Source organism: Chiloscyllium punctatum, chromosome 7 (assembly GCF_047496795.1).
Source record: "Chiloscyllium punctatum isolate Juve2018m chromosome 7, sChiPun1.3, whole genome shotgun sequence".
Lineage (NCBI taxonomy): Eukaryota > Metazoa > Chordata > Chondrichthyes > Orectolobiformes > Hemiscylliidae > Chiloscyllium > Chiloscyllium punctatum.
The window spans coordinates 99,175,469-99,187,840 of NC_092745.1; the positions used below are offsets into that span (position 1 = coordinate 99,175,469).

Genomic DNA, 12,372 nt, shown 5'->3' on the forward strand with positions numbered 1-12,372 from the left:
CATTAGTAAATTTGAAGAAGGAAGACAGACGCTGCCATGATCAACAGAACATGGCTGACTGCAGACTGTGTTGAACATCACTGATTTAATCACAGACAATCTGTTATGAAGATGTATGTGTACCTTTAAGAGAGGGAAAAGCAGCAGAACTACCGGACACAGCACCAAGTGTTCTCGATAAGGCAACAATGCAACACTGGGTCAATTAGTTCCTTGCCTGGAGACAAAAACAAATTTGAATTCGGCCAATCAGTTGAAATTATACCCTGGAAAAATACCAATTTCCAATCAAGTTTCAATTGAGTATATCGACAATCTTAAAAGCCAATGACACAATCCAATGCTCTGGGGTATAAGACCAGGGGAAAATTGAACAGTTGAGAGGAGGACTGCCAAGACCTAGCACGTTACAGACTGCTTGAAAAGAATCGCTCATAAAAGTATTTTTTCGACCCGTGACACAGAAATTCCTAACAAGGAGAAAAGACGACACAGGAAGATCTGACGACAAGAACCTACAGCTGCCTGATTTCGAGATAAGTGTTGTTTTGTAAATCTTAAATGGGAGTTTTAGCGGACTAGAATTATGGAAGGAAAGATAAAAGATAGGTTAGAGAAAGAAATTGTAAATAGTGGTTGGTTAATTATTCTGTTATATTTTAAGAAATAAAGTTGTTAACTTTTACGTTATATAGTTCTTGGCCATTCAAATTTTTTGGAGATTACTGCATAGGATAAACTGCATTTTCTGTGTTGCTGGTTTTAAATTAAGCAGGAGAGTTTACCCAGTGTCATTATAGTTTGGGGGCTCGGGTCCGTGATTTGAACTGGTTTAGACAGAGTTGAATAGATTTGGGGGCACAAAAAACTCCCAGCAGATTTAAACACTTACAGATCTTTAAATAAAACATAGGTGAGACAATTTGTTTAATTTTGGTGACTTGTGGTCAATTAAATTAAAAGTGAAAGAAATGGCTCTTAAAATTGCAGAAGAGGTTCTGGAATTTGAGGACGATTCTCAAATTTGCCAAGGAAGTTTTGAAGGAAAGAAAAAGGCCATACTTTTAGAATTAGCAAATAAGTTAGATTTGGGTTTAATCAAGGACAAAGGTAAAGCTGAAATTGTAAAGGGCTTACTCAAACACTTACGTGTATCAGAGAAACAGACAAATGCAGTAGAGAGAGAAAGATTTAAATTCTAATTGAGGAAAATTGAGTTAGAAGATAAATAAACAGAGAAAGAGGGAAAGAGAAAGAGAAAGGAAAAAGAGAGAGAGAAGGTTCTTGGCTGAGCAAAGAAAGAGAAGAAAGGGAGAGAGAAAGAGATAGAAAATGTGAACTTAAGAAGTTGCAGTTTAGTCAGCAAAGTCAAGTTAATAGGATGGAGATTAAAAGTGAAGGTAGTTATATATATCAATATGTCAAAACTTTGCCACATTTTGATGAGAAAGATATCAAAGCTTACTTTATTCCATTTGAAAAATTGGCGAGGCAGATGGAGTGGTCCAAGGATTTATGGGTAAAGCTAGTTCAGACTAAATTGGTAAGCAGAGCGAATGAGGTATTTGCTGCACTGTCAGATGAGGTGTCAAGAAATTATGAAGTGGTTATACAGGCTATTTTAAGTGCTTATGAATTGGTACCAGAAGCATATAGACAATTGTCCAGAAACACAAAGGAAGAACCAGGTCAGACTTAGGTTCAATTCTTTTAGAATTCAACAGTCATTTTGATCGAGGGAGAATGCTTTGAAAATACGACATTTAAGGCTGTCAGAGAGATTATTCTGCTGGAGGAGTTTAAAAACTCACTTCCAGAGATGGTAAGAATTCAGGTGGAGGAACAGAAAGGTCAGGAAATGAGAAGGGCTGCAGAATTAGCAGATGAGTGCATGCTGATGCATAAGACAAGCTTCCAGCCAGAATTTCGTCCTGTGAGGGATAGAAGTTGGGAGAAGGGGAGATCCTACACTACTAAACCAAGACTAGAGAGCACTGTTAAGATTTTACCACAGGACGGTGGAAAGGAGGTGAAAGGCCTCAGGTGTTTTCACTGTGGTAAAGTGGGACACAAAGACAGTGCTGTCGTTAAAGGACGCTGTGGGAAAAGATGTGGTAAAAGAAGCTAAGCCAGTGGCAACAGTGAAGGTAGTAAAGGAGACCCCAAGAAGAGCTGAGGAGCTGCAGGAGAGTGCACAGCCTAGGCAGGGGCTGGATATGGAGTTAGTACCCGACCTCTGCAAAGAATTCACCTCAGTGGATAAAGATTACTCAAAGAACAGGGGGAGAAGGACAAGAAGTTATAATTTTGAGAGATATAGGATCTAACCAGTCGCTGATAGTAAGGGACGAGCAAAAATGCACTCTTTCTGATCTGTTGCCCAAGAGTGTGTAAATTTGTGGGACAGATGGACAGAAGTTTAGCATGCCTCTATGTAAGATCACGTTGGCGTGCCAACTTAAGACTGGGGAAGTTACAGTGGGAGTGATTGACAAGGGTGTCAGTTCCAGGAATTCAGTTTGTTCTTGGGAATGATTTGGCAGGATCAAAGGTGGAAGTGACACCCTTGGTGTGGAGAAGGAAGACCAAGAAACTGAGAAGTTAAAACAGAAATATCGTGGTATTTTCCCAGGCTGTGTGGCAACCAGATCCCACTATCATAAGTCACAGCACAAAGCAAAAGGTAAAGAGAAAGATGAAAGAGTTGACGTTCAGTTAGCGGATACCCTGTTTGATGTAATGGTGCAGGAAAAACCTGAACATGCAGAGTCAGACAGAAGTGTTTAGTCCTGTAAAAAATATATGTGTGGATGCGTATTCTGAAGAGTTATTATCTGAAAGATAGAATCAGATGAAGAGACCATGGCAGGTTAGTGCAGAGGAGAAATGGGCTGAAGTGTACCAGATTGTGTTGCCGGTAATATACAGACAGGGACTGTTACGGATAGCACATGAGCTACCTGTAGGAGGTCACCTGGGGTTATGAAAGACTCAGGCTAAGGTACAAAAAAAATTTTATTGCCCTGGAATGCACAAGGATGGGGTTAACTTTTGCTTACGTGCCATACATGCCAAATAGTAGGCAAGCCACAGGCAGTAATAAAACCAGCACCTTTGTTGCCAGTTCCCGCATCTGAAGAACCTTTCACGCTGGTTATAATTGATTGTGTAGATCCTCTCCTGAGAACTAAAAGTGGAACCCCGTACTTGTTAACCATAATGGGGGTGTCTACCAAATTTCGGGAGGCAATTCCATTATGGAGTATCAAGGCAAAAAGGGTAGTAGAGGAGTTAGTAGCTTTCTTCACACATTATGGGCTACGCAGAGAGATTCAGTCGGACCAAGGGTCAGATTTTACTGCACAGCTGTTTAAGGAAGTTATGAATAGCTTAGGCATGTAGCACTTTAAATCCAGTGCATATCATTCTGAATCCCAGGGAGCTTTAGAAAGGTGGCAGCAGACCTTGTCGACCATGTTAAAAGCTTAGTATTAGGATTACCAAATGATTGGGATAAAGATATCCCATTCATATTGTTTGCCATTAGAGATGTCCCAAACGTATCTACTCAGTTTCCTTCCTTTGAGTTAATATTTAGTCATGAAGTCAGAGGCTCTTTGAAACTAATTAAAGTAAAATTGACAGGACCAAAGTCAGAGATCTCACAATTAGATTATGTATCGGAGATGAGGGAGAGATTCAATCGAGTAGGTGAGTTAGCTGAAGAGGGTACAGTGTAGAATGAAGCAGGTGGCAGATAAAAACTGAGACTTGGATGTTTTCCCCAAGAGAATATCGTGTTAGTACTGTTACCAATGATACTTGCTGTGCGAAAAAGATTCTTCTTACAGTACAATTGCTTCTTTTGCAAATCACTTTAACCCGATTCAGTCTTGTTCATGTTCCATTTACAAGCAGGAATAGTGTCTCCAGTCCACTCTATCCAGCCTGCTCATGATTTTGCAAACCTCTACCAAATCTCTTAGACTTCCCTTCAAAGAAAATTCTTCAATCGAGCTTCATAACTGATTTTCATAATCCCTTGAACCAATGTAGGAAATAATTTCTGCATCTCTCCAAAGCATTCACATTCTTTCTATGATGTTGTGCTGTTACGACACCAAGACAGATAAACCAATTCAGGTAGGAGAAAGTGAGGACTGCAGATGCTGGAGTTCAGAGTCGAGAGTGTAGTGCTGGAAAAGCACAGCAGGTCAGGCAGCACCCGAGAAGCAGGAGAATTGACATTTATGGCATAAGCACTTCATCAGTTTCCAGCACTACAGTCTCGACAGATGAGCCAAAACAGCATTTTTTACCTCTATATTTGCAATACAGTAAAATTGAACTGAAGATCCCTGAATAGTCACTCCATAGTTCCTAACCCAGACTTCACCAATAATTAATTTTCAGAGGCCAATGTTGTATCTTAAAACAAAAGACCTAATCTTATTAGATACAGAAAAACTTTAGCCGAGAGAAAATTAAACAACATGTTAAGTTGATTATTGTCTGTGCTTTAAACCCAAAAAACATTTGTTTTCAGTCCCCATTTACAGACAATACGGATAAAAAGTCAAGGATAAATAAAAGAAAGCAACAAAGCTAGTCAGATTACTGAAATTGCTTTCAGAATGTGCTATTTCATAGGCATAAATATGGACTCCTTGCTGCTTATCTGATACCTTAATAAGGGTCACCATCTCAGTTCACAGGCAACGGCTACAATACTTAACTCAGCTCTCTAATCTTCAGGCTTCCAGAAGCTGATGTATCAGATTAGGCAGGAAGTTTTCAAATCTTCATGCTGTCTCAGCAGTAGCCCAGAACCATCTCTTAGAAAACAGTTTAAAGAAGAACCTTAATTCCAGTTCTTTCATGATAGAATGGTAGGCCTCATTACCATTCAACAACTGCTATCCGCTCAAACAGAATTGCCAAAACCACAATGCTCCTCCTGGGGATGCTGTGTCGGTTGCTTAATCAGCCTATTAGCCTCCAGGTCTGACTTCACGAACAAACCAATATCACTTACATTGTGAAATACTGCAACCTAGCGCACCGTGAAGAATGCAGCATGAAGACCAATGTAACGGTAATGACATTAATGTCATCAAGTCTTCTGATACAACATTTCTTATACTAAACCACAGCTAAAAGCAAGGCTTGTACACCTTTGTAAATGTGGGAAGAGCAGTTATCATCAGTCATACCTGGCTAGGAGGATATGGAACAGGGCAAACCGAACAGCAAATTAATACCACCAGAGGTTTTGAACACAAATTATTAAATGAACCCTTGGAATTTAATTCATCTCAAGCACAAATCATCAGTAAAATGTCACACTGTTGACAAAGTTCCTGTATGGTAGCCTAGTGGTAAGGTGTGAAATTAAGGTTAAAAGTACTATATGTTGTGGACTATAAGTAGAAAATAACAAATAACTTAGGGCTGTAAAACATTGAGGTTTTATATGTTGACTTCAAATGCCCAGGTGCAATATCATTGCCCTCATCACAAGAACAAGATGTAATTCAATTATATTAGACATACAATTATAACACAATCATTGGAAAAATCCTGTAATATTGTCTAATCTTACCAACCTTCCATTCTCATTTCTGTTGCTGGTTTCAAAGGTTCTTAGTCCCACCTGCTGGTTTATCAAATTCACTGTGCTTGCAGGATTATTCATGGTGTTTTGAACTTTACTTTGTCCCATTGCAAAACTGACGACATCAGGATTATAAGGTGCAAGTGCATCATTCTTATCCCTAAAGAAAAGAAATTGTATCAGCCATGACTCAGACAAAGAAACCAGTCAGCCTATTATTATGCTAAATTTTACAAATGGTTGTGGTAATAGTAAAATAATATGGTTTATTCCACTCTCTATTTCTCCATACTTCTTTTCCATCTGTGTGAAATTCAAACCCTTGGGAATCTCAAGCCCTTTAAAAATACAACAGATGTCCAATTGGAAGCAATTTTACACTATGAATGTACCATGACCTACTGTAAGGCTGGAATAAACAGGAAAACTCATTATCTGTTGAGATATATAAATTATATTCTTTAGATGGAAACCAACACGCTAATTAGTTGCAGTTTATAACACTTTTAATCACAAACTCTTTTCTCATAATAAAAACTGATCATGCTCTAGAATGTAGAAAATCTTTATATCTAATAACATCAAAAGATCCCGACAGGTATATCTTGGGTTAATGCAAAATTGGGTCAATGATCCTAAGTTTCATAAAGATAAAAATGATTACTCTACTCAAACCTGATCTTCAGAAGGGAAGTATGATATTTCTTTTCCCTATTTTAGAATCAATTTACAATCTCACACCAGGGGTCTGATTCCAGATTTACAAATATTAATTCCATGGGATACAATAATTCCCATTCAATATTATTTCATTCAGAAGAGCTCGTCAATAAATTCTCTGTGAAGCTAGGTATGTACCAAACGTAATACTATTAGTTTAAAAGCAATTGTAATGAGAGGTCCTTCTACTCTACAGCCATGTTAAATGTTGACCTCAAATGGACAGGACAAATAGTTAAACAAACTATGAAAGGTTGGAAAGTGTACATGTGCAAAGGGACTTGGGTACCCTAGATAATAAATCGCTGAAAGTGAATGTGCAAGTGCAGCAAGCTATTAGGAAGGCTCAAGGAATGTTAGCCTTGTCACAAGAGCAGTGAAATCTTGTTTCAGTTATATAAAAGCTTGGCCAGACTGCACCTGGAGTATTGCATGAAGTTTTGATTTCCTTATCTCAGGAAAGATATTACAATTGGGAGGGAGTGCAACAAAGGTTTGTCAGCTTTTCTGCTAGGTTGGTAGACTGTCCTCTGAACAGACAGTAGGCAAACTAGACATATATTGTCTCGAGAGTTTAAGATTGAACAGTGATCTCATTGAAGCCGACAAAATACTTAAAAAGAATTCAGGGTAAATGCAAACAAGCACAATTTAAAAATAAGGGGAATCCAATTTAGAACAGATACGAACAGCACTTTTATCTGAAAGGGTTGTTTGTGCCCCTTTGGAATTTTCAAACCCAGAGGGCCATGGAAGCTCAGTCTTTCGAATATATTTAAAGTAGAGGCTGATAGATTTCTGATTACAACTAGTGTAAAGGATTATGGGGATAGTGCAGGTAAAAAGGTATTGAAGTGTTGCATCAGCCATGATCATATTCAATGCCAATGCAGACTCAACAGGTTGAATGGCCTACTCCTGTCCCTCTATTTACTCAACGTTCCACCCAAATTACTGATCACATCCTATAAATGCTCTCACTTTCAAAATTTATTACACAAACAACTTGCATATTGATACAGTACCTTGACTGTAGTGAAACCCAAGGTTCACATCAATTCTATAAAATTAAACAGATACAATGACATAATTGTGCTAAAATCTGACTGGAACATTAACTTACAGTGCAGCAGAACAGATGGTAAGAATCTATCTCCATGACACATGCCAGCTATAGTAAAATAAGCTGGAACATATCACCCTGAGGATAATTCTTATGTGGTACAGAACTTTTTTTGAAAAGGCATTTGATGAAGTGCCACATAAAGTTATTGTGGAAAATAAAAGCTCATGGCTTAGGGGCAACATATCAGCACAGATAAAGGTCTGGCTGGTTGGTAGAAAACAGACTGCGTGCATAAAGGGGCCTTTGCCTGATTGGAAGGAGGTGATGCATGGAGTACAGCAGGGTTCTTTGCTGGTGCCTCAAGAGTTTGGAATTTACATTGATTTGGCTAATAAGTTACAACATTTAAGAGGCATTTGGTTGGGTATATGAATAGGAAGGGTTTGGAGGGATATGGGCCGGGTGCTGGCAGGTGGGACTAGATTGGGTTGGGATATCTGGTCGGCGTGGACAGGTTGGATTGAAGGGTCTGTTTCTGTGCTGTACATCTTTATGACTATGACTCTAAAAGATAAATGCATCAAAATGAGCATCCATGTGTCTCAAAGCTGGTCCTTCTCTCAAATTTATTGTGCCCTTGAGTTTTTTTTTTCCAAGAGAGGGGTAATTGGCCAGGCTCCAACAAGGGCTGGGTTTTAAAGGTTTATTAGGGCCCGCTTTGTTTAGCCCGAACATATAATGCTTCCAGCTGAAGGCTTTCATGTCTTAAAAACAGATATAATCAAAGGGGAGCAGCCAGCTAGCTGTGTAGCTAGCATTTGTTTAGAATAGAATTAGTTCAGCAGCAGGGTGTATGAAGAAAGGCTGCTGCCATTAAGTTCAGCCTGGTACTTTCTCTGGCTTAAAACCTGTAAGCCTTTGTTTGATTCTACCTTTTGTGCCAAGAGGGTGTTTATGGGGATTAATGCAAGTACTTTTGGAACAGCATCATTAACTCAGGATAGTTGGTCAGGTTTTTGATAGGATAATTAAACCAGTATTCTATTTTCTGTTCTTTGTATTTCATTCTGTAATCTCATATAAATTGTTTGTTTAAAACTTAGCAGTCGGACCAACTAAATCAGGAATATCCACTGTACACTTACCTGAAACAAATAGCAAAGTTACAGTCTGGGCTACCTGCTGGAAAATGCTTTGAGGGGTCAGGCCTAGTCCATAACACATGTCAATGGCCTTTGTTCAGATTATTGCTCCTGCATATCATGCAGACTAGCAAATGAGTGATCCTGCAAAGTGCCCAATCTACCTCAAATTGTTGTGGAAAGGCAAAGTATTTCAAAGATTTGAAGAACAAGTTTGGGAAGCTGTTTCATGCTGCTACTATTCTGGATAAGTGTTATTTCCATTAACATAAGGTACAATTTGTCCAAAATGTCATTCTGAGTACCACTTGATTGAGAACAACCTAATTTGACTCAACATCGAGTACCAGTGCCAGGTATCTAGGCTGTACATCCGAGTGATTGGATGAATGAGAAATAGGGTACTCATTGAGCAGGGTTCCCCTACTCTGCTTTAAGACCAATCCCCACTGAACCACACCTGATACTCTAAAAGTAAGCAAGTGTTTAAGTAGGACCTTCAATGGACAGAATAACAGTTGAAACTGGAGTACCATGGTTTGGCAGCCTTCCAGGGGTGTATCCCTCATTAGGTATGAATCTAGCAAGTAAAACAGCCCATGAGAACTGTTAAACTTAAATTTCTAGGAACACCTCCAAACAGAACTGGCATTAAGTGCTGGTACTGCAAACACTATTTAAAAGAAAAGTCAAACTTCCGGACCCCAGCAATTATCACAAGGCATGAGTGATGGAAAGGAATAATAAAATGTCGAAGGAGTGAATGAATTTAAATGATTGCAGATTTCACATCAACATTATTTCACCTTCAATATTATAACATACAGAATATCACCTCAATTTTTGTAGTCAGTTCTTTGATGACTGATGAGTACACCATCCCTGGGTCGCCATACCTGTCTACCTCCAGTCACACCCACCTGTCCCTGATCACAGGCCAAATTTTAATGACCTAGTCTGAGGGTTGTGACCACCCCTGGAAAATAAGAAGCCTTTCCAATCAAATAAACAAGGCTGCCCCTTCTATCTGGCCTGGTTGTTTGTTCCATAGAATGTTTTGGCAAGTCCTTCAAGAATGATGCAGGCATAAGGGTGGCAATCCCAGGCTGTGGGGTGCAGGACAGAGCCTCCCCCCGTTTATGAATAATGTCGCCACTTTCTGCTCAAATCTGTTGGCGAGCAGACCAATGAGCATCAAAACAAGCTCAATTGGCCTCGATGACAAAAGGGAAATCACAGCAAGAGCGAGGCCATTTTCTTCGGGTGCTGAGCTAACTAGCTTTTTTCCTCTTCACACCCAGGTCAGACTATCTGAAGGTGTTGACGATATGATTCAGAGGGAGCACAGGTAGCATTAAAAACTGAAAGGAGCAAGTAGTGATGGGCAAAACCAAACCTGGGCATTTACAAGTGATCATGCTTTGTCACTGTGGGCAAGAATCTGGTCATCAGGTATAAGGGCCGCTCAGTGAGTTGTCTGGTCCATTCCACACGCCTGTTCTATTGCGATTACTTAAATCACCCTGCTCTACATTTCAAGGTCAAAAGTGAACTGTACTCTTAGGGAGAAGATACATAAATATCACATTAAATTGGGAATATATTCTTGGCAAACAAACATGAAATGCCTCTAAAGTCACTAAGGATAGGTTGCCATGGAACATTCCCAGCAGTTGACTACATCATACCATCTAACCCCTGCAGAAACACTTGTGCAGAAAAGTTAGGTTTGACTCTGAGACCATCAGGCAGTGGTCCACACGAAACATTGGAGAGGCCTTGATGGTAAAGGAAACAGTAGACTTTCTCATATCATTCTCTTAACACACTGTCAAAATCTAATCAGACGGTTACGGAGTAGGAGAATAGCGGCAGCAGCAACTCGAAGGGCGGGAGCTTACACCAGGGGCTTGCTGGGAGCGGTGAATCACTGATTTGTGCTTTTAAATTTGAAGTCAGAGAGCAAAGATTTCTGGGGAAGGAGGGACTTCTTATTTTTATTTCCATCCTGCTACATAAGTCAGTGTCTTCTCAACCTGAGACCCTATCTTTGTAGGGCCTCCCACCCAACCACCTCCTCTAACCTTAAAGACCAAGGACATATCAGGTAAGCGTCTCTTTTTAACTTTGTGACTAAGGGACTAACAGGGGTGGCAGTGCAGGGAGAGCAATGTTCCTCCTGCATGATGTTTGAGGTCAGGGAAACCATTAGTGTCCCAACCAAGAACATTTGCAGGAAGTGCACCCGACTCTCACTCCACCAAGACAGTTTTAGGGAACTGGAGCGGGAGCTGGATGAATTTCGAATCATTCTGGAGGCAGAGGCTGTGATAGATAGGAGCTACAGGGAAGTAGTTACTCCTAAGCAAGAAGAAAGCTGGGTGACTGTTCGAAAGGGTAAAAAAGTGGAGGGATCCCCTGTGGTCGTTCCCCTGAAAAACATGTATACTGTTTTGGATACTATTGAGGGGGACGACTTACCGGGGCAAGCAGTGGGGCCCAGGTCTCTGTCACAGAACCTGTCCCTGTTGCACAGAAAAGAAGGAGGGTAAGGAGGAGTGTGTTAGTCACTGGGGACTCAATAGTTAGAGGCTCAGATAGAAGGCTTGTTGGGAACAAACGAGACTCGCGGTTGGTATGTTGCCTCCCAGGTGCCAGGGTCCATGATGTCTCGGATCGTATCTTTGGGGTCCTGAAGGGAGAGAGTGACCAGCCTCAAGTTGTTGTCCATTTAGTACCAACGACATAGGTAGAAAGAGGGATAGGGATGTAAGGCAGGACTTCAGGGAGCTAGGGTGGAAGCTGAGAGCTAGAACAAACAGCATTGTTATCTCTGGATTGTTACCCATGCCACGTGATAGCGAGGCAAGGAATAAGGAGAGATATCAGCTAAACACGTGGCTGCAAGGATGGTGCAGGAGGGAGGGTTTCAGGTTTTTGGATAATTGGGGCTCATTCTGGGGAAGGTGGGACTTGTACAAACAGGGCGGTCTTCACCTGAACCAGAGGGGTACTAATATCTTGGGTGGGAAATTTGCTGGTGCTATTCGGGTGGGTTTAAACTAGCTCAGCAGGGGGATGGGAACCGGAGGTATAGTTGCAGTGCACAGGAGGATGAGAGTAGGAAGGACAGGGACAAGATTTCAGGGTGACAGGAACGTGCTGGCAGACAGCAAATTGGTTTGAAGCATGTCTACTTGAACGCCAGACGTATCCGAAATACGCTTGCAGCATGGATAGGTACCTGGGACTTCGATGTTGTGGCTATTTCAGAGACATGGATAGAGCAGGGTGTGGAATGGATGTTGCAGGTTCCAGGGTTTAGATCTTTCATTAAAAACAGGCAAGGTGGTAAAAGAGGGGGTGGCATGGCCTTGTTAGTCAAAGATAGTATAACAGTGACTGAGAGAATTTTTGATGAGGACTTGTCTACTGAGGTAGTGTGAGCGGAGGTTAGAATCAGGAGAGGAGAGGTCACACTGCTTGGAGTTTTTTATAGGCCTCCGCAGAGTTCAAGGGAGGTGGACGAGAGGATTAGCAAAATTATTCTGAGTAGGAGTGAAAGGAACAGGGTGGTCATTATGGGGAATCTTAACTTCCCCAACATTGACTGGAAATGTTATATAGCTCTAGTACATCGGATGGATCAGTTTTTGACCAATGTGTACGGGAGGGGTTTCCTGACACAGTATGTTGAAGGGCCAACAAGAAGGGAGGCCACACTGGATCTGGTGCTTACTAATGAACCAGGCCAGGTGTTTGATTTCGTTGTAGGTGAGCACTTTGGAGAGCGTGACCATAATTCAGTTACATTTAGTTTCGTGATGGAA

At 40.8% G+C, this 12,372-nt stretch overlaps 1 protein-coding gene across 4 annotated transcripts in view; it reads right to left on the reverse strand.

Moving 5' to 3' along the window:
* Window positions 1-12,372, reverse strand: part of ccdc24 (coiled-coil domain containing 24) — a 94,667-nt gene that overhangs the window by 38,252 nt on the left and 44,043 nt on the right. For all 4 annotated transcript variants that reach the window (XM_072574420.1, XM_072574423.1, XM_072574421.1 and 1 more), the window contains one exon: window positions 5,607-5,774. In XM_072574420.1, coding sequence (XP_072430521.1) covers window positions 5,607-5,774 — 168 coding nt within the window. The remainder of the gene's footprint in view (window positions 1-5,606; window positions 5,775-12,372) is intronic.